General features: G+C 39.1%; 1 protein-coding gene across 3 annotated transcripts in view; it reads right to left on the bottom strand.

Annotated features, from left to right (window-relative positions):
* Window positions 1-240: 240 nt before the first annotated feature.
* LOC121316755 (ras guanyl-releasing protein 3-like) overlaps window positions 241-20,591 on the bottom strand; it is a 35,575-nt gene continuing 15,224 nt past the window's right edge. The window contains exons 2-17 of one of the 3 annotated variants that reach the window (XM_041251910.1): window positions 18,976-19,167; window positions 18,434-18,536; window positions 18,034-18,096; window positions 16,872-17,003; window positions 16,151-16,298; window positions 15,296-15,469; window positions 14,376-14,492; window positions 13,291-13,566; window positions 11,309-11,389; window positions 10,546-10,659; window positions 9,775-9,890; window positions 8,839-8,986; window positions 7,493-7,529; window positions 5,238-5,387; window positions 4,013-4,368; window positions 241-3,446 (exon numbers count right to left, since the gene is read on the bottom strand). In XM_041251910.1, coding sequence (XP_041107844.1) covers window positions 3,438-3,446; window positions 4,013-4,368; window positions 5,238-5,387; window positions 7,493-7,529; window positions 8,839-8,986; window positions 9,775-9,890; window positions 10,546-10,659; window positions 11,309-11,389; window positions 13,291-13,566; window positions 14,376-14,492; window positions 15,296-15,469; window positions 16,151-16,298; window positions 16,872-17,003; window positions 18,034-18,096; window positions 18,434-18,536; window positions 18,976-19,045 — 2,094 coding nt within the window. In that variant the 5' untranslated portion in view covers window positions 19,046-19,167 and the 3' untranslated portion in view covers window positions 241-3,437. Of the gene's footprint in view, window positions 3,447-3,991; window positions 4,369-4,765; window positions 4,873-5,237; window positions 5,388-7,492; window positions 7,530-8,838; window positions 8,987-9,774; window positions 9,891-10,545; window positions 10,660-11,308; window positions 11,390-13,290; window positions 13,567-14,375; window positions 14,493-15,295; window positions 15,470-16,150; window positions 16,299-16,871; window positions 17,004-18,033; window positions 18,097-18,433; window positions 18,537-18,975; window positions 19,168-20,591 lie in introns of those variants that run through there. The other 2 variants (XM_041251909.1, XM_041251911.1) reach the window with 2 other exon arrangements.

Below are 20,591 nucleotides of genomic sequence, written 5' to 3'. Positions count from 1 at the left end.
CTTGAATAAATACAGTATGTGTGTATGAACACGTTAATTTTTTTGTGGACATATTACAAGAGCTGTAGTGCATTACCTGGATGCAAAACCAGCGATCCCAGGCTGTCCAGAATACATAATAATAAACAGAACAACTTCAAGCATATACATATAAATTAAAGATATGATTGTAACAGAACATTACAATGTGTAATCAATAATAACAACAATAATAATAATAAAAAAATAATAATAATAATAATAATAATCTACCTCTTCTATAAAAATACAGAAAAGACTTCTTATATAAATAATCTGCTTCTAAAAAACTTTAGTCATAAGAAATATTCTTACTAGCCAGAGTAAAAAGACATTCAGAGCCCTGATCACCCAGCTCAAGGCAGAAATATTAATATATTTCTTATTCTGCCAGCGCTGATATTAATAATAAAGACCCCTCTCTTTTAGTGACTAGTCACGTATGTAAAGGAGCTTAGAAGCAGGACTTTGTAATCCACTTATTAGCATTTACACTTAACAAACAACAAAAGATCTTCAATACAAGGAAGCAAATGACCAGCAATGAAATGCTGCTAGTGTGATGAACAGGAAAGAAAATGGATTTACAGTGCTGTTTATCACACTTTTAATCCAGAGATCATGTGGGACAATATGACAATGCCCCTGTTCAGTAGGCAGTCTTGTGAGTGAGTGATTATTTCTCTGCCCTTCATATAAGATTATTAGCAACTACAGAGTCCATCCATCTCAGAGAAAATAGAAAGATTGACCATTAACAGCACAGCCAGTGACCCAGATCCGTGCATGTTAATTACAAATCTATAAACTAGAAGCAGAATTCCCTACATCATTTACACATCTCTAACAATGCAGGTTTTTTTTAAAGGTGCTACTGACATACGCTCTTTAACAACCATTTATATTTAGTTATCATTTTTTTCAAAAGGAAAGAAAATTGTAACAAAACAAACACATAACAAAAATCGGTTTTCAAGTAGACCAGCTAAATAAAAAAATTTAAAAAAATGCATACTGGCGAGTGGTGGCCCTCAAACACATACTCAGCCTGGCCCCTTGCACCTGCTGAAGTGCTTTTAACTCTGCAATTGTGCATCCTTGAATCTCAAATACACAATGTGTTCTATATACAGAAAGGACCTTGAACACACACACTGCTTTTGATGCTTTAAACCTGCTCTTCCATTCCAGTCCAGTTCCAACCATGTTGCCCACCCTGGTCCTTAATGGTTTCATTTAATCTGCAGTAACAGGCTCATTTAAATAAGCAAGGACCTGGTAAAACCAACTGCTGAACTGGAAGGGGACTGAAAGAAACACCACTGTTTAAAAATAAGTTACACTTATTTGAAATTGGATCAAGAACATTGCTGCTGACAACACACACACATTTTTAATACGCTGCAAATGATGACTTCCCGAAAATATTCTGGACAGTGTTATCTAAATAGTAGCATGCCTGTAAATGAGAAGAATTCACATATCGGCACACTAATGCACAACTAATGTATTACAGTGTGTATACAGCCTTTTAGCACTAGCTACTGTGAGTCCTGACATTATAGGCAACACACTCCCTATAGACACCACCTTTTCAAGTCTCAGATAGTTCTGTTTTAATATAAAACATTTATTTATACAGGCCACAAGTTCAGGGCCACTTCCCAGCCCCTAGTATGGCCAATATAGTTGTCCTTTCAGCAAGTTCTCTTTATATGCATTGCCAATGGAACCATGCCTTATCTGCTCTGTTTTATTGGTAGGGGTAGGGGATAACAAAACTGGAAAGTGGTCTGTGAGGGGTGCTGGGGCTTAAGCTGTACACTTCGGTGTGTCTTCCTGTAGTAGCCTCCTTGTTTAGAGAAAAGCAGATGGATTTGATTTAGCTAACATCCAGCAGTCTAGAAGCAAACTGTTGCTTAAAAACTATGAATACCCCTAATGCTGCCCTCCTGTGCCTTTGAGCTGCGTAGTTTATTCAATTGATTTAAACAGCCGCAGTACTGAGTCTCCTCCCCACCTTCGTAAAAAACATTTAATGGAAAAACAAAAAGGCTTTGAAAAAATCTCAAAATCTTCAAAAGTTCTCGACATAAGTAGCAATAGTACAGCTAATCGATACCTCCATTGTTTAGATGAATCGAGCAGCCTGGTATATTTTGTGAAGGATAGTAATTGCTACATGAGGGCACATGTCTGCTACCATTGCCGCATCATCCCCCAAAAAATTCAAGCTTACGCATCATGTCATGGTGGTCTGATTTATACAGTATTTTAGAGACGATTTGTAATGCTGTAGTGTTTAATATTTCTATCCCTGAAAAAAATCTAAAAGAAATATGAAATAACATCATTCCAGTTTACGGATTTGTTGTTTTATAGTAGGGACTGCACTTCTCTAACCCTACCGAATTGTTTCTTTATGTTCCACATCACTTGGATATTGTCTCACTGGAATACAACAGAAACAGTACCTCTTCAACATTCAGCAGAAACTATTGAATTACTTGGAGCTTAACTTACAAACAGTACATAGTGCTCCACTTTAATAATACTGTAGTTGAATAGACTGAGCTATTTTTGTCTTATAATGAAAATGTATTGGAATGACCTACTGAATTGTACCCTTTCCTGTGTTATGAATGAGTAGCATTTTAGGATGGTTAGTTCAATACTTGTCAACAGCACATGCCTTTTTCACATAATTACTTCTGTGTTTCCAATACTTACATACATCTGATCATCTTTACATACCTGTGTCATCACCTACACATCACCTTTTAAATTCTCTGAACTTTGTGTTTTATAGCTTTCCTTAGTCTTTCATTGCTTGCTTTCACTTCCCCTCATATCTCTTGCCATTGAAAACACTTTATAAAATAGAAACCTACAAACAAACCTGGTCAAACCACTAGAATTGTTCCCTTGTTACACATTTGAATTGGAACGTCTTCGTTTTAAAGGTAAACCAATGAAAGGAATTTAAAACCTCTGGTCTACTCCTCTCTTCAGTACGTTTGTGAATATTGCATACTGCATACAACTGTGGGTTTATAAGAGGATATGTGCAGATATGAAAAAGTGGTTTATGGTCTACAGTGGAGAAACATTTCCTAGCGTATCTAAGGGAATGAGATGGGATATCCATAAGAGTTCGAGTTAAAACTCCCCCATCGAGCTAATGCACGTCGTCTGTGAAACTATACCCATCCCCCAAGACATAGCATAAACTTCTTGTTTACATGTTATGCCCCTCCCCCCTCCTTGGCAATATCACTGTGATGGGAATGAGGCTGTTCTATCGCTGTTCCACAAGGGAAAGGTCTTTGTTACCCAGCATATCCCACCAAGTCCAGAGAGCCTTCAAAGTTTGCTTGTCATTACCATGGGTCCTTTCCTTATTCCTTAATGGCAGTAAGTCAGCTATCCTGTAAATACAAATGCAAATACAATTACTCATGGCACTGTAAAATGATGAGATTTATAAAAACAAAAACAAAACGCTTTATATATATATAAAATCTTCATTTATTGTCTCTGGTATTTAGAATTGGAGTTCTGTGAGAGGGTGGGTTATGATTATTATTATCATTGTTATTAATATTATTATCTTTTGACAAACTAAACAGATAATTACATGCTTAAATTGTTATTTTGGTGTGTTGCTCAACTCAAGGTACCGGAACGCCCCGAAAATATTGACTTTCTTAAACAAGAATTATTATATGAATTCCCATTTTATTTGTATACTGAACTTCTAGTAACACAGGTAGTGCATTTATCTAATTGACTCAAGTATTTCCACAAAGTATCTTTCTCCATCTTGTCAGAATGCTTTACTTTACATGTCCGTGTATCAGTGGCTTTGTTTGTGGTCACATAAAATAGCCTCTAGAAAATAGTACTGGAATGGAGCTCCCGTGTGTTCCGGCGTGTTCCAGCTTAATTACACCACTGCTGCTCCCCCACTCACCTCCGAGGGCTCTGGTCTCACCTCCTCCTGCACGTCCATTCCGTTCTGCTCTGCTATGCTGACTGTGATGCCTTTCTCCTTCGTCTGGGGCTTGGCCTGCGGAGCCGCGTTCTCCCAGCGTGCGAAGCCCTTGTTCTTGGAACTCTTGCTGTGGAGCTTGTACCTCATCTTGGGGAAGGTGTGTGAGCCGCTGTCGCCGGCGCCCCCCCAGCCTTGCCCGTGCCACAGCGGCTCCGTCTGCGTGGCCTGGCTGGCTGTGGCTCTCTGGAGCTTCACGGAGATCTTCCGAGCTGAGCCCGTCATCAGAGTGATCGACCGCCCGTCCAGGTCCTGCCTCTTGCCCGTCACGGCAGGGAACTCAAACACCTCATCTTGAACTGCGTTGGCGATAGAAACACCTCTCTTTAATTATTTACTTTCCTAACAAACTGTGCGGAGATCAATGATTTAATTACAAAAAAAAGTACCCAGTGAGCAGTTGAAGCCCATATCACATCATTTGCAATGATGTCGGCAAGTGTTACTAAGCTGAATGGATGAGCTTAAGCCTCAAACACACAGCTTTATAGTTGCTCATACTAGATAACCATGTGCACAGATGGGCTTCACAGAACTCACTTTAGGAATTTATTTGTTGCATTCGTAAGTCCAACAGTGATAAATAACATAGAGAGAAAGGTCTGGAGCAGCATGACACACTGGGTTTATTTTCAGTTCTCTCCCAAAACAACAAACAAAATACTTCCTCAAAACAGTTTAACTGAAGTCTAATACCTTTCCCTCAGACTGCACAATGCTTTGAGGACAGCAAGCCTTTACAGCAGATCTTGTCCAACGTACTTGCTGTTTTGATACAGGGTTTAAACGGTCTAATGTTGATTCTGTAAACACATTAAAATTTACTTTGGCAGATCAAGTGAATTGTCTTCTTCGACAACACCTTTTTAATATTCCTTTGTTGTCATACACAAGCAACGCTTAGTCAGGACTGTCTAGGTGGGAGAATTTTGACATAGCAACAGTATCACAATATTAGGAACAAGCAGCACTGACAGTCTGCTGCAGTACTACACCTGTGCAGTCACATCAGGAGCGCTGTTTAGGATTTGTTCCAAATGAACAGTTTTGCCATTGCTGGTAATGCTTGTGCTCTGTTTGTGATTGTGGTGTTATCCCAGTGTGTTGAAAGGACACACAGCCTGGAAGCACAGTTTAAGCGTGATATGTTTTGCGAGCTGTTTCTTACCAGCACATGGTGGCAGGGAGGGACTGCTGGGCAGCGAGCCGTGGCTGCAGGAGGAGGGGGATGTGCTCCCCAGGGAGGTGCCTCTGGACAGCTTTCTGCAGGCCAGCACAAGCAGCTCCTTGCATTGCTTATGGCAGTTCACACCACAGTCTGCAACAAAGAGTGTTAAACTTGTGACAGGAGAATCAGAGCAATGACAAGCCACTACGCTAGACCGAGAACCTCAAGTGCAAAAAGTGGTCAAGTTACCGACATCAGTAATATCATACTTTTGCGTTAAACCTGTGTTGTGTTAATTACTTTATTTGTCTCTTACTGCCCTCCTGTATTTGGATGCATGCACCTGACTGATATGCAGTCTCAGCTTTTGCTGTAGGCTTTTTTTTTTCTTTTTTAAATAAATGTAGTGGTTGCCAATTCTTTTTTGTTATTTTCACCCAATTTGAAAAGGCCAATTTAGTATTTAGGCTCAGCTCACTGCTACCACCCCTGCGCTGACTCGGGAGAGGCGAAGACGAGCACACGCTGTCCTCTGAAGTGTGTGCTGTCAGCCGACCGCTTCTTTACACACTGCGGATTCACCATGCAGCTGCCCAGGAGCTACAGTGTTGGAGACAAGTCTGCAGGCGCCCGGCCAGACTACAGGGGTCGCTGGTGCGTGGGTGAGCCGAGGACACCCTGGCAGACAAAGGCCCTCCTCCCCGGTGACTCTCAGCTGATTGAGCACTGCCTGGGAACTCCTGTCCATGGCTGGCTGTGGAATAGCCCAGACAAGAACTGGTGATGTCCCGGCTATAGAGTGCATCCTGCACTCATGCAGAGCGCCTTTACTAGATGTGCCACTCGGGAGCCCCTTTGCTTTAGGCTTTCAATTCACAAAATACTAATGAATTAATTTGAATTATATGCCTAATACATAAATAGTCACTGCAAGGCATGCTTCAATTGGATGGTCCTTGTTTTTTAATGGATGGCATGGTTTACCTCCCTTTTGAAACAGACAGCAGGCTTGCACCTGTGCAGGATGCTTCTTTTTATACACCATTCTGCTGATGTTAGTCTGTGGTTTTATGATTGCATGAATTATACAGTGCTTAAGCTTTGTTTACTGGGTGATTAAAATGTTTAAAAAAGACTTTAAGAGGCCACGGCATATGTGGATCACAATACTTTGTTTTTTCCCCCCAACAACTGTTAATACATGTATTTAGCTGTCATACAATAAAATAGACTGTAGCTTCCCCCTTTTCTGTTCTCGGTGAACTGCCAAACCAGTCGAACTATTTCATTAAGAGCATGTTTAACAAGATCTCACACAGCGAACATTTACCTTAATAATTAGAGACATTTAAGCCTTTCATGCATATGAAAAGTATATTTACTCTGTGTCCAAAACTGCTTTTTTTCAGCTATTTTAAAAAAAAAACATATTTCATGCATGAAAGTCTTAAAAGAAACATGGCTATAGAATAAAGCATTTCAGCATCCAAAGGTATAAACTTTCAAGAAAGACTTCTAGTTTAAATGCCTGCCATGGGACTGTATCAGTTTCTTTTAGTATTAATATAAACATATAGAAACAACTCCAGAGGCAGTACATGGTTGCTGGATTGTCTTATGCTGCTTGTTTTTAGTGTGTTAATGAACTTTGTCATCTGGTAGTTGAGTTTTACATCATATTACCGACACGTTCCTAATATTTCATTTCTTTTTGTTTAATATCCTATTATGTGTGCTCTATTGTTCCTCTGTGTTTTCTTTCCTGCTTAGATCATTGCTACATTTCTATATGTTTTATGTGGGGGTGGGGTGTGGAAAGTACTGAGTGTTCTCCTCATTAGTCACGTACTGCAGTGTATTAGAAAATGCTGCTATTGTTAAAGAACTTAAGGCTCATCTATCTTGTTGTGAGTCACATGTAGTGTGGACCTCCCCACTACTTCCTGTAAATGTTAATAGTCACTAGAAATGTACCATGTGCAGTAACCTTATTGGTCAGAATGTTCTGGAACCCTCAGAACAGCAAGTTACATGTGGAAAAGTGACCCTAGAGATTTTTATGCTGAGAATGTGGAACAGCTGATCATTATGTGTTAAAACATATTTTTTTTCTAATAAAGAAAACTCTTTCTTATGGAAAATCCACTCAGCTCTTCTGTGCTGTAGATACAGCATGCACCGTTGTGGCATGTCCTCTCACAGTTTGGTGTGCTTTGTGTTCATCAACAGATGCTTCACTTCGAAGTGACACTTACCTTTACACTTGTATCCTTGTTTGATTATGCCCCAGAGCTACAAAGGAGAAAAGACAAAGGAATGTCAGAGAGTGTGGTGAGGAAAGCCGTCAGGAAATGGATTTCGTGGAGAGGGAAGCAGTGATGGCTGTTGCTGCTGCACAAACAGGATGTAGCTGCTCGCAAACACCCTTCCTGTCCACTACACACGAGCCAGTAAGCTGCCAGTAACAGAGCCAGCAACACGTTCCCTCTGCGTACCTGCGACCTGGGAGGGGTGCAGTGGTGCGGCAATGCGCTGCAGGGCTCCAAAGGGTTTGTTTTGTTATCAATTATCAGTCCCCTCCCCAGCCATGCATTAACACAGTACAGTAACTCTGCATTATAGAATATCGCCTGCATGCACAACATTTGCTTTTTAATAGGATCAGTTGAATTTGATGTCTAAATCACAGATTCACAAGTTTATACATCCACAGAAGATTAAAATGGTGATAACACGACCTTTTTCTTGCCAATAACCAGCATAAACATATTCTCAGAAGTCCCTGAGATCTTGACGTCGGTGAAGCCTATTTATCACAATATAACACTTTCGAATACCTTCAAAAGACCCCGATTAGCTCTAATATTGGATTACTTTACCTAAACGAACACTGAGTAGTCTAAGATTAGTGCTAATCTGAGTCAGTGAAACTAGCCTTATAAATGTACTTCTTGTGTTACAGGGAATAGGGCCCCACCAGAGCCTCACACTTGCATTCTAAAATACCCATAGGACACTGCAGTACGTGGGGGTCAGGTGGGGTCAGATCACTGTGATGTAATGAATTGCACGAAAATGTGCTTAAAGCCTTGAGATTGCCTTTTGTTACTGCAATTGTTGCACATGTGAACTTCTGTCCAAGTTTTGTGTTGTTTTTTTATTTTCTGGACTACTTGATGAATATGGATTTATTTTTATTTTTTACTTTACGTCACTCAAGCTTTGTTCTCTTGGATTTATGTGTCACTAGAACCCCTCAATGGAACTACAGCCTTGCTATGTGCAGTTGGGTGTTACATTATACCATTTATTGTTATTCTTGTTATCAAATCACCTCACTTCAGAAATTCTTCATTGAAAATTGAAAAAATTAAAATTTTTGTTGGAACAGTACAATGTACTGCATAGTAAATATGAGATTCAACTATTATGCAAGAATGTGCTGTATGTATAGTCTAATATAGTGTGCATTAAGTACATTGGAATCCAAGACAACTAAAAGCAACTTAAAAAATAATGGTGTACATTCTTTTTGTGTCTGCATGTAATAACTTAGTCATATAAAACCTCAAAACAAACAAACAATAAAAGCAGTACGTACAAATCCTGAACATTGCTCACAGAATGTGGGCTTGAGATACGTCATCTCCTGAAAGTTGTGGATGAAGCCAGGTCCCATTTTATACTGCAGCGGGGAGTTGCCTCTCACGAAGAAGGCCATCATTTCATCTTTACTAATTAGACCATCCCTGTCAAAAACAGAAAGATGTGTGAACATTACTGAACACTCGAAACATCCCTGTCACAACAGAGATGTGTGAACATTACTGAACACTCGAAACATCCCTGTCACAACAGAGATGTGTGAACATTACTGAGCACTCGAAACATCCCTGTCACAACAGAGATGTGTAAACATTACTGAACACTCGAAACATCCCTGTCACAACAGAGATGTGTAAACATTACTGAACACTCGAAACATCCCTGTCACAACAGAGATGTGTAAACATTACTGAGCACTTGATACATGCCTGTTGAAACATACTGCCAGGAGAGCCTTTAATTCCTTCCGAGGAATTTGTTTGCTATCAGAGTCTGTACCCTATTTTGGCCATTGTGACTGAAACTGATTTGCAATAGGGACATGCAGCTGGTATATATTACAGAATACATGTCAGGGATGTCATTTGTAATACAAATTATTATTATTATTATTATTATTATTATTATTATTATTATTATTATTATTATGTTCTAACGTTGAATGATCTTACTTGTATGTGCCTTTGCTTTTGGTTCCAACAACTCCTATGCAGCCAGGGAACCTGACCCACAATTAAACCCTGGTAATTCAAATGACTAAACAGGCTCATTTAAAACATGGTTTTGCCCTAAGAAAGATGACACACAAGCTATGTCCTCTCACATGACATATTTCTTGTCATAAGGTCATATTTCCAAAACAATGTCTTTAGGCCTAATAGGGTTTTAAACAGTGATTATTTTAATGAAGTTGGGAAGAGTTAAAACTCACTGGTCCTTGTCCAAGACACAGAACGAATCCAAGAAAGGGAAGTTGGTAGCGATGCTTTCAAAATCCTCTTGAGAGATGAAGCCATCATGGTCGTGGTCATAGTTCCTAAACACAGACTATATAAAAAAAAAAAAATATATATATATATACACACACACACACACACACACACACACACACACACACACACATACACACAAAATAGCCAACTATACAGTATATACCGTATTCCCATTAAGCTAAATATTGAGGCCATTCAAGAAGGACATTTTACCAAAGAAGCAGTTCTGTTGATCATATTTCATGAGATTATTTATTATATAACACACACACACACATATATATATACATTTTTACAAACATCATGAAGAAACTTCCTAAGACCATTCTTTAGTACAACTTGTTATGTTTATCGGAATATAGGGGTGTATGGTATGGAGGTGTCCTGCCTGTCCGTATGTCGCACATATTAAGAACTACTTATGCAATTATGAAGAAAACATGCTTGTACATTTTTTAGTTACTGCGGTATATGGAGACATATGTAAGACTTACTTTACATTTGTACATGTGTATAGCTGTAGCTATAGGCCAATGTGATCTACTTAGTTATGTTCCTCATAGCTCTGATTTTGTATTAACAGATATGTCAGGGAAATCACAATAGAACTGTGAGAATCAGCAGAGCGCATTTAATTGGACCTTGCTATACAGTATGGACACCTTAATGGGACTTGAATATAAACTGGAAACAATAGCATACACACTTACATCCACTACTTTTCTGATGTGCTTGTTGATGACGGTGGGGTCTTGCTTGGGGGCCACTCCAGATGCCCAGTCCAGCGGGACCACAGGTTTGTTGGGAGTTGTTGGAGAGGTAGGCTGTTGAACACAACAATAGCAGATGTGTGACAAACATCTCCTGAGAAGTAATTTCATGTTCCCTTTTGTTGGTATTACACCCACAGAGCCAGACTGACACGAGACTCTTTTAGTTATCAGACTGACACGAGACTCTTTTAGTTATCAGACTGACACAAGACTCTTTTAGTTATCAGACTGACATGAAACTCTTTTAGTTATCAGACTGACACGAAACTCTTTTAGTTATCAGACTGACACGAGACTCTTTTAGTTATCAGACTGACACAAGACTCTTTTAGTTATCAGACTGACATGAAACTCTTTTAGTTATCAGACTGACACGAAACTCTTTTAGTTATCAGACTGACACGAGACTCTTTTAGTTATCAGACTGACACGAAACTCTTTTAGTTATCAGACTGACACGAGACTCTTTTAGTTATCAGACTGACATGAGACTCTTTTAGTTATCAGACTGACACGAGACTCTTTTAGTTATCAGACTGACACGAGACTCTTTTAGTTATCAGACTGACACAAGTTATAACTCGACATACAGTAGGCCTTTGTATAAGTGTCCAATGTACTGTAAACTAGGCCAAAACACTCCCTCAGCATCATATACAATAAACAGCATGCACTCGTGGAGACAAGAAGCAGAACTCACCTGGGATTTAGGATTGCGAGGCTCTCGAAGTAAGGACAGTTCATAAATCTCATCTTCAGTATAATACAGATCTAAAGAAAGCTAAGAAGATTAAATTCTCTATAGAATCACTGCATAAATGCAAAAAGGCAGGTTCAGAAAGACATGTTTATCTGAAAGAAGGGGCAGAGTCCGATAGGTAGACTTTTAAGCAACCTAGTGGGGCTTTTTAATATGGAATTGATCATAACAAATGAAGAGTTTCCTTATAGATCCACATTGATCACTGCATGTAACATCAAGGATGGAAATAAGAATCCTGTTGCATAGCAGTTTCCCCCATTCCAGGTTTTACTATGAGCTTGATTAGCTACAATGTCTAGGTAACAAGCTCAGGTGTGTCTTTACACTTATAGTAAAACCAGAAATTGATCAAACTGCTATGAAATGGGAGTCTCGTTTTTTTCCCTGAGTATATAATTGTAACATATTAAGTTTCCTATCTGTAATCTACAGGGCAATTTCTCTTACCCTATAAACACATTCTTAAAATTAAATAAAAAAAATTCTGACATTAGGGGATATACGACTTCTCTTCAAGTTATCCACAGCTCCTGTATTCCTGTTCATTGCTCTCTTGTAATTTCAGAACTGTATATAAAGTGTGTTTGAGGAGGTATATATATACAGTGCTCCCTCGCTATAAGGCTCTCAGTTATAACACACCTTGGGAATTATGCTCCTACAGCATGTCCCCCAATTCCCTATACTAGTGATTCATGCAATACTTCTACAGTAAATACAATATTCAAACAGTAAACAACTTCTCAGTGTAACTTCTGTTTCTGCCTCTCCCTTTTGATACAGCATCTGAACTGAAGAAAAGTTGCAGTGGCACTTTATAGCACAGACATCTTATTCAGCATTGGTTTCATAACTAAATAAATATTAAGCCTATTACGTGGTTATCATTCCTAATGCGTTTACTTTTTCTCTGGGAGATGAGATGCTTCAGCCCCACTCCGGCAGGCAAATCTGGGGTGAGCCCATTCCTTCTTCCCCTCTCCCAACCCACTCTCCTTCTCACACTTGGTTTGCTTGTCTGTCGCTTCGAACTGAACTCCCGAATGTCGTTTAGCCTGGCTATTTATTGTTTAAAAACTGCTAATTAAAATGGTCCATGAGTGTGAATGTTAAATTTATTTTTTTTTAAATGCAGCGTTGATTACATGGTGCTTTATGCATGGTTAATTCACAGAAAGTTACATTTTTGCTTCACTATATGTGCATTATAGAAAGGGAGTTATTTTATTTTTGTATTTTAGTCAGATGTGTGTTGTTGTGTTCCGTGACGCCCCCCACCCCCCCCCCTGTTTATAACGCTCTTTGGTTATAACACGCTTATTGTGTGTCCCATGAAACCCGCGTTAAAGCAAGGGAGCACTGTATATATGTGTGTGTGTGTGTATATATATATATATATATATATATATATATATATATATATATATATATATATATATACACACACACACACACACACACACACACACACACACACACACATATATATATATATATATATATATATATATATATATATATATATATATATATATACATATATTATATATTATAGATTCTCAATCGTTAGAATCTTACCCGGGCCAGTGGTACTATAAAATAATTTTATTTATTTTATATACTTTTCTGCAACTAGGGGTAATCAAACACATCTTCCCCACCTGCTTAAGCTTGTTCTCAAGGGTAACCATGCACTTATCTACGATCCAGTACCAATCAAATAAAAAACATGTCAAGGTATATAATTAGGCAATGACTACACGTGTAGGAGGAGATAACAGCCTTCTGAGAGGATGAAAGAGACATTTTGCTTGATCACTTGGAACACAATGCTCCCTGCCTTGTGCCTGTTGTCCATCTGTAATATTCTGAACTACCATGTTCTAGAGCTGGAGATTTAGATCTCTGAACAAACTTACTGTCAGCAGGTAGATGAAGTCCATGTTTGGCTCCACTTGTGCACTGGTGCTCTGCAGCGACACCAGCTCGTTAAACGTGACGTAGAGCTGCTGCATTTTCACAATGTTCACTTCATGCTCATTTATCCAGTCGGGGAAGACCACGTGCACGGCTATCAAGTCTTTCAAGTGAACGCCTAGAATGGGAATCTTAAATCCTTCGCAGTCTGCAAAGGCCTTGCGGTAGGTGCTGTAATTCCCATTGGAGGTGACAAGCTCTGTCATTTCGTTCCATGTCTGCAGAAGAACAAAGAAACACGGAGAATAAACAGGATGGATTGCACACAGTGAAACCAGAATGAACTGTGGCTAATGGAGAAGAAGGACTGTTTATTCAGGATGCCTCTGTCATTTACTTGGTTTGCAAAATGCATCCATGTACAAAGTGGATACGCCATTATCGTTAATGGAGAGCTGTTGTTCCACTAGTGAGGTTGGATAGAAACCTGTGGGGCCCCAAAAGAGAAGAGCGGGAGCCCATGAGTAAAACAAACACAGCGCCCCATGAAGGTTCATTGGTTTATATACAAAGTATGATGTATGTAACTGAAAGTATGTTTAAAACAAAATTATGTTCCTTAAATCAAGCTCAGCACTACTTGGCAACGTGGAGTAATTTGGAACAGTGTGATTAGCCCAGTCACTCTGCAGTTGGGTTTGTACCATTAAAGGCTAGAACTCTCAGCACTTGTTGTATACATATGGAAGGCATTTCTTTTATGTCTGACCTGCAAACAGATTTTTTTTAATCTTGCAATTTCCTAACCCTAACCCTAAACTTTAGTCACTTTAGTGTTTTATTATGGTTTCATTCAGTGTTATCCAACATTGTCTGTTACATAACCCTAACCCTTCTTTACTAGAATTTTAACTTCTTCTGAATTGCTAAATGTGCTATCGTGTTGATGCTATTGTTGAAATGCTATAAATAGGAGGCACACAGCAAGGGTGCACCCCTGTGACTGCTCTCGTTGTAGCTGGCCAGAGCTGCTAGTAGTGATCCAGGTGTTGTTTAGTTCAAGATTTACCTGGGCACTGTTTCCTACCTTTGTAACTTCAGGTGAGACATGTGAGTGGGTCTCTTTTAGGCGTGAGATGGAACTGTGGCTCAGCCCACCCACCACCGCCATCAAGGTATTGAAATTTTGGAGCTGAAGCAGCTTCTGCAGTGAAATCAAAAACACATGGTGCAGAATTGATAAATGTGAATCGGTTAATTCAGCCATCTGGAAATTTCTGTGTTAAAACCATACAGAATTAAATCTACCTTCATTGTTACACTGTTTTACAAATTTCAGAGAAATTCTTGCAATATATATATAACAAGAATTCTCTCTCTCTCTCTCTCTCTCTCTCTCTCTCTCTCTCTCTCTCTATCTATATATATATATATATATATATATATTCACTTGGGTTACAGTATCTTGTGTATTTATTTAACAGTAAATTTTTTACAGTAAAAATTACAGTACATTGTACAAAAGTGAGAAACTTCCAATAATTATTTGTAACTGTAATTACGTGTTAAGTTATCTGATGACATCATAACATCAGGCAATATTTTTGTAATTACACACTTTTACACACTTTTTCTAGCTGTAGTTACAATGTAAGATCATGAACCCTTAACTGTTACCCATTTGTAACAATGTTATGTATGCCTGCGTAATCTAGAGTGCTATACCTATATACCAAACTACAGTATTTGTGCTAGGATAGTATACAATAGGTACACTTTACATAAGGGAAGCAGACCAAATCAGTCGAATACATTACATCCAGTGCACACAAACATCATATTCTGTAAATTACAGAACATTGACCTTTTGTATGGCTTGCACACTTCTATCACCTTGATATAACAGAGTTCCAAGTTAAAAGTTGTTATTTAAATCCAACATATATACCTTGTTTATGTCAGTGCCAACAAGTTATAGTGTTCATTTGTGTTGTGTAGTCTTCCTACCTGAGCCACATTGATGAATTTGGTGATGACCTCTGCTCTGTGCTGGGGAGTAGGTATGCTGAGCACCATCAGCTGCACCCATTGTGAAATCCCATTAAAAAGGGCGATGGACCTTTCCAGTGTAGCGTTATCCACCAGGCAGCCATGGATCACATAGCTTTGGTAATCTATAAACTAATGCCACACCACAGTGGTACATATACAGTCAGTGTTGCATTAAATATGCAGCGTGCAAGTACAGTATGAAATAGACAGTACATGTGATCTAATTAGACATGTTAAAAAAGTAAGGACCAAGTTAGGGAGTCAGGCATTTACAAAAGCAATATATAGGGTATCTGTTGCAAGTGTGGATTTCGTTCTACAGACTATATATAACTGCATCATGCCTGTGTGTAATGTTCTGTGCAGTAATGAGGCAGTGATCTGAGTGCGCTTGTGAATCGAGGCGAAGTATAATAACAATGCATGGTTCTATAACTATAACCCCTGAACAGCAGAACAAAGACTTTGCAATTTTTGTAATACATTTCTGTGCGACCCCCCCCCCCCAAAAAAAAACATGTTTTCTGTTTCTCCGCCTCTACCAATACAAAATTCAAAGAGGTGAAACCCTACTTGACTGGTTAGATGTTTGTGATTTTCTTCCCATAAGCAACAACACTTCACAGGGGTGTCCAACACAAAACCTTCTACACAAGATCCTTCAAACCCAGCTATGGTAAACCTATTCAACGGTCAGCTGTGGTGGGTGACACAGGGCATGCCCAGGCGGAACTAGAAGGGTTCAATGATAGCTAACCCAGTCTTTCTACTTGAAAGGCAGCTCTCCCATGAAGACTGATGAGGACTCACCGATATCCTTCTGAAAGACTTATACTCCAGGAAGGTGAGGTGCTCTGCTAGCTCCATGGGTTCCAGATGATCAAACAGCAGGGACGCTTTGCCTTTTTTGGACTGCTTTTTCCTCTGAGTCACCTTCCTCATCCAGTCATACGACGGGCTGCAATAGCAAGGGAGTTTTTATACAGTTACGCAATCAGAAAAAAACAAGCACTTTCTGTGTTTATTTCAGACTCTCGGACAGCTGATGTTGTTTCACTCGGAAGTGTCTTTGTGTTAACGCTACGAAATAGTCAGACAAAACACCATTGTAGTTATCCATCGAAGGAACCTTCAGATTTCAGAATGCAAGTTAAAATCTCAAAGGTCTGGTATTTTTTTCCATGCTGCAGAGCAACATTTAAATATTAAGACCTTTCTTAAACTTTCTCAGTTATGCAATGTTGATTTGAATAGCCTTTAATAATGTCGTATCCATTGTACTATAGTTTGAAAACAAATTCCAAAAGTACTGTAACCAAATTGTACAGATCCAGTTTTTTTCAATGCTTTAATCCTTTAAACCTGTATACCCATACCTACTGAATATATTCCCTTATGGACAAATTGCTGGCCAATTGTCCCCTCCATAATAAACATCATACATGTGCAATTTGCCCACAGTGCAAAATTTGGCTTGTAAAATTCAGGAGGGTTTGCCAGTAAACATGGACTCTGCCAAAGAGCTGCTTACATGCTGGAGATGTCAATCAGCTTGATGTGTTCATCATAGCCAAGCTGTGCTGCCACTTCCCTGAACTCCTCAGTCAGGCGAATCAATCCCAGATCCAGGTTGAACTCAGCAGGGAACTCCATTATCCAGTATCTGCCATGACAGATGGAGAGCAGGAGCCTTTTAAAAATGCTGTGCACGGGGCTCTTATGATTTATTGGAAAGGAAACGATATCAATCCCATTGAGTAAACTGTAAAAGTAAAGCTTGCTAAACTGAAATATTAGTTTTGATTTAAATAATGTCTTCTGAGACTAACACTGTTATTACATTGACATTTTGTCTGCTAGTACCCATTAAGCAAAAAGGTAGAGGCGAGCAGCTCAATCTAAATAGAGAATTCCAGTGTTGTGTGCAGCTGTAATTTCTGTCCCCCTGTAGCTGGGATTTTTTTCTATAGCTTTATATCTGAAGTGAATTCAAGTGGGCTTAGTAAAAAAACACCAGGGGCTGTGCAACTATACTTTCTGCCCCCTCTACAATAGTACCAACTGTGAGATTGTAAATGGAAATTCTTTACAAAATCACAGTTTTACAAGGGACAGAAATTACAGCTTACCTGTTCAAACCACCTCACTTTAGAAATGATCGGACCCAGTAAACATGTTAAGAGAATAGATCTGTGGTAGACGCCAATGAGCTTAATAAAAGAATACAAGGAGTGGGTAGGTTCAAATAAAATGGTATGCCGCAAACCATCCGGTTCAAAGACAAACTTCTTACCATTCATCCAAACAGTAAGCTCTGTAGTTTAGAGGTAAATACGGGTGTGATGCTGATATCAGTATTATTAACTCATCAGCCACAGGCCAGATAACCATTACATTGTGAACAATCTGTTTAAGGAACCATGCTGCCTTCTATCAAGCCAAGAACACTTTTTCTTCTTCCTTTTTTATTTAATTTTCCATGCCCTAAAACCTAATAACCTGTGTGTACCGTAGTACAAAAGCAGATTTTCTTCCTAGCAGTGTTCTCAAATAGATCAGTCTACTGGAACAAGAAGAATATAATGTACATATAATACGTGTCTGTGTGAATCTATAACATGAACAACGAGCAATCACTGAGCTCACTGACATTAGATACACTGCTTCTTTGTGTGTGTAACATTAGCACTTACCTTATGAAGTAGCAGATTTTGAGTCTTGTCTTTTTATAGTCTTCATCAACACAGTCCCGATACGTTTAAAATGTCAAGGAATGTTCGATAGGCTACCATTGATTATAAACATTTAACACTTGTAGTAATTTTGTGTTACTGCAATGGAAACCAGCCTCGCTGCTCTTAGGACTAGATTCATTAGGACTGGATTCATTAGGACTGGATTCATTAGGCCTGGATTCATAAAAGGTTGTCAGAGTAATACTTTAGCAACTACTGGCAACTCATGAACCAATTAAAAACCAAACAACCTTTACAAGACCTTAACCCATTTATCCAACATAGCAAGGATAAGTGACATACATGCTATGCAGTATTTTAGACCATTTTAATGTGCTGTCATGTCCTGAAAGGATATATTAGGAGGAGTTTTCCAGCCAGTTCAGTTGAAGTGAGGTACCAGCGATGCATTAACAACACTGTCCGTGGTAACTGGCTGCTGCTCAATTCACCGCTGTCATCTAGGGAAACAGAAAACAAATTTGCAAATTCAATACATTCAGGTTTCCAAAGCTGTCCTGCAGGTGCATGCAAGTGGGACAGATGGAGGGTGAGCGTGAGCCGTTACACAACCCTATTGCAGAGCCCTTAAACCCTGATCTCACAGGGGAGCATAAATTCTTTACTCTTTAGATGTACGGTCTAGATAGAACTGGAAAAAAAAAACATATTTAGCAAATTACAAATCAAAAGCAATATATGAGCTTCATACAGTTCATATATATTAATGAAAAATGTGCTTTAGCCATGTTTTGTGTTTCTTTCAGACCATTGTATGTCAGAAATCAAGATAAATAAAGATATTAAAAGTAAAAGAAATAGTCAGTATTACCTTACTGATGAACCTGTAACTTTATCTCCTGCAACAATGTCTCCAAATAATATGGCAGCTGCACTTACCAAAAGCCTCAATGCAGGCGTTTAACAGCTTATCCAGCGTGGCAGCTTTCCCCAGGGTTGATGATCCCATGATCCTTCAGCGGTTGTCAAAACACGAGAGTCATTTTCCCAACCAGAAGAACGCCTCTGCTCGTGTTACGAAATTAGCAGCACAAAGCAAGGTCTTCTCCACCAAATCCTTTCAAGCACACACTGCAACGAGAGGGAAAAGACAGGGTTTAATTTCTCCCTAAATTGTATCATAGAACTATAAATCCTTAGTATAAAAACATACAATAAGGCTGTAGACTGAAAGAACCAAGTAAAAATGAGTGAAGCAGTACATACTGCAAAGTTGCAAGAGAGACTTCTCAATAACTTGCTTTGCTGAGTTATTTGACCTTGGTTGCTGCAACCGGTCTGAGACATTGCTGTGATTTCCAGGCACTGTGGGCTGATTGAGGTCAGCTGTATTGGCATATAACTGGAAGGCTGTGTATTTTGGGACTAATTCTATATGATGCCACTATACCTGAATAAGCCTCCCTCACAGTTAAAGATATGTAACAATATCCCCTTCTCAAGGAGACTTCATCGGCTTTGTATGCTTTTAGGAAGAATTATGCAAACTGTAGTAAACTGGCATTGAAATGAATAGAGAGGCAAGGGCTGGGCATGAACCCATAACTTTACCATTCATTGATGAACGTCTTACTACTCAACTCAATTCCAAACCTGTTTAAAACATGTGCAGTGCATGGGATTCTCTACTGATTTTTTTGTTTTTCTTAGGTTATTATTTGCCATGCCATTGTGTCTGAAATGACTTATGACTGTGGGGAAGTGAGGAGGAGAAGCATATTAGCATTGAGCACTGAAGCCCATAGGCTAAGCATTGCGCACTGAAACCTGTGCCACACTGAAATGCTTCCCCACCTCGCTTCCTCACAAGCAGCTCTGATGAATCTTTTCAGACGCGATGCTGGGATAGTTAGTAAACATGGGAAATAATTTACACAGAAGCAAAAATAGAATCACATACAACACACATAAAAGGATATTAAACAGCTGTAAGGAAATTCAATATTAGGAAATAATACATGATACTGTATATCCTCGCCCCCTCTGATTTTTAACTCTTATACTCACAGGGAATTTTAGATTCCCCCTCTGGACTGTATGTCTCCTAAAGACACAAAGATGCCTCTAGGAGTCAGTAACCATAATCTACTAATCATTCAGTAATAATAGTAATAGAAAACTCTGTGCTAAAGGCAGGAGAGGTTAAAGCAGCATTGTTACCTATGAGTATTGCCAGTGGTATGTTAAAAAAGTTTTTTTTTTTACAGTAACTATGCTTAAAAATAAAAATCAGGCCAAAGTGTCCCCACAAGTTGACCCCTCATGATCATCAGCTATGACTCTAAACCAGTGTACAAAGCATTCTGGGTAGTAGGTCCCAGTCACTGTTGTTTCATGCAACACTGAGAACACTATTTGACATCTTTAGTTTCCCACACCCATGTCTTATTTAAGAGTCAAACAAGATTCCTGGTTGACTGTTTACAGCATTATCCCAGAGTTTAGCCTCATGCACACTCTGCTTTATCAACACGCAGGCCTTGATATCTTGCCAG

The sequence above is a fragment of the Polyodon spathula genome, chromosome 6 (assembly GCF_017654505.1).
Source record: "Polyodon spathula isolate WHYD16114869_AA chromosome 6, ASM1765450v1, whole genome shotgun sequence".
Lineage (NCBI taxonomy): Eukaryota > Metazoa > Chordata > Actinopteri > Acipenseriformes > Polyodontidae > Polyodon > Polyodon spathula.
Note: the sequence above shows the minus strand (reverse complement) of the source record. Positions and strands in the feature narration are given on the sequence as shown.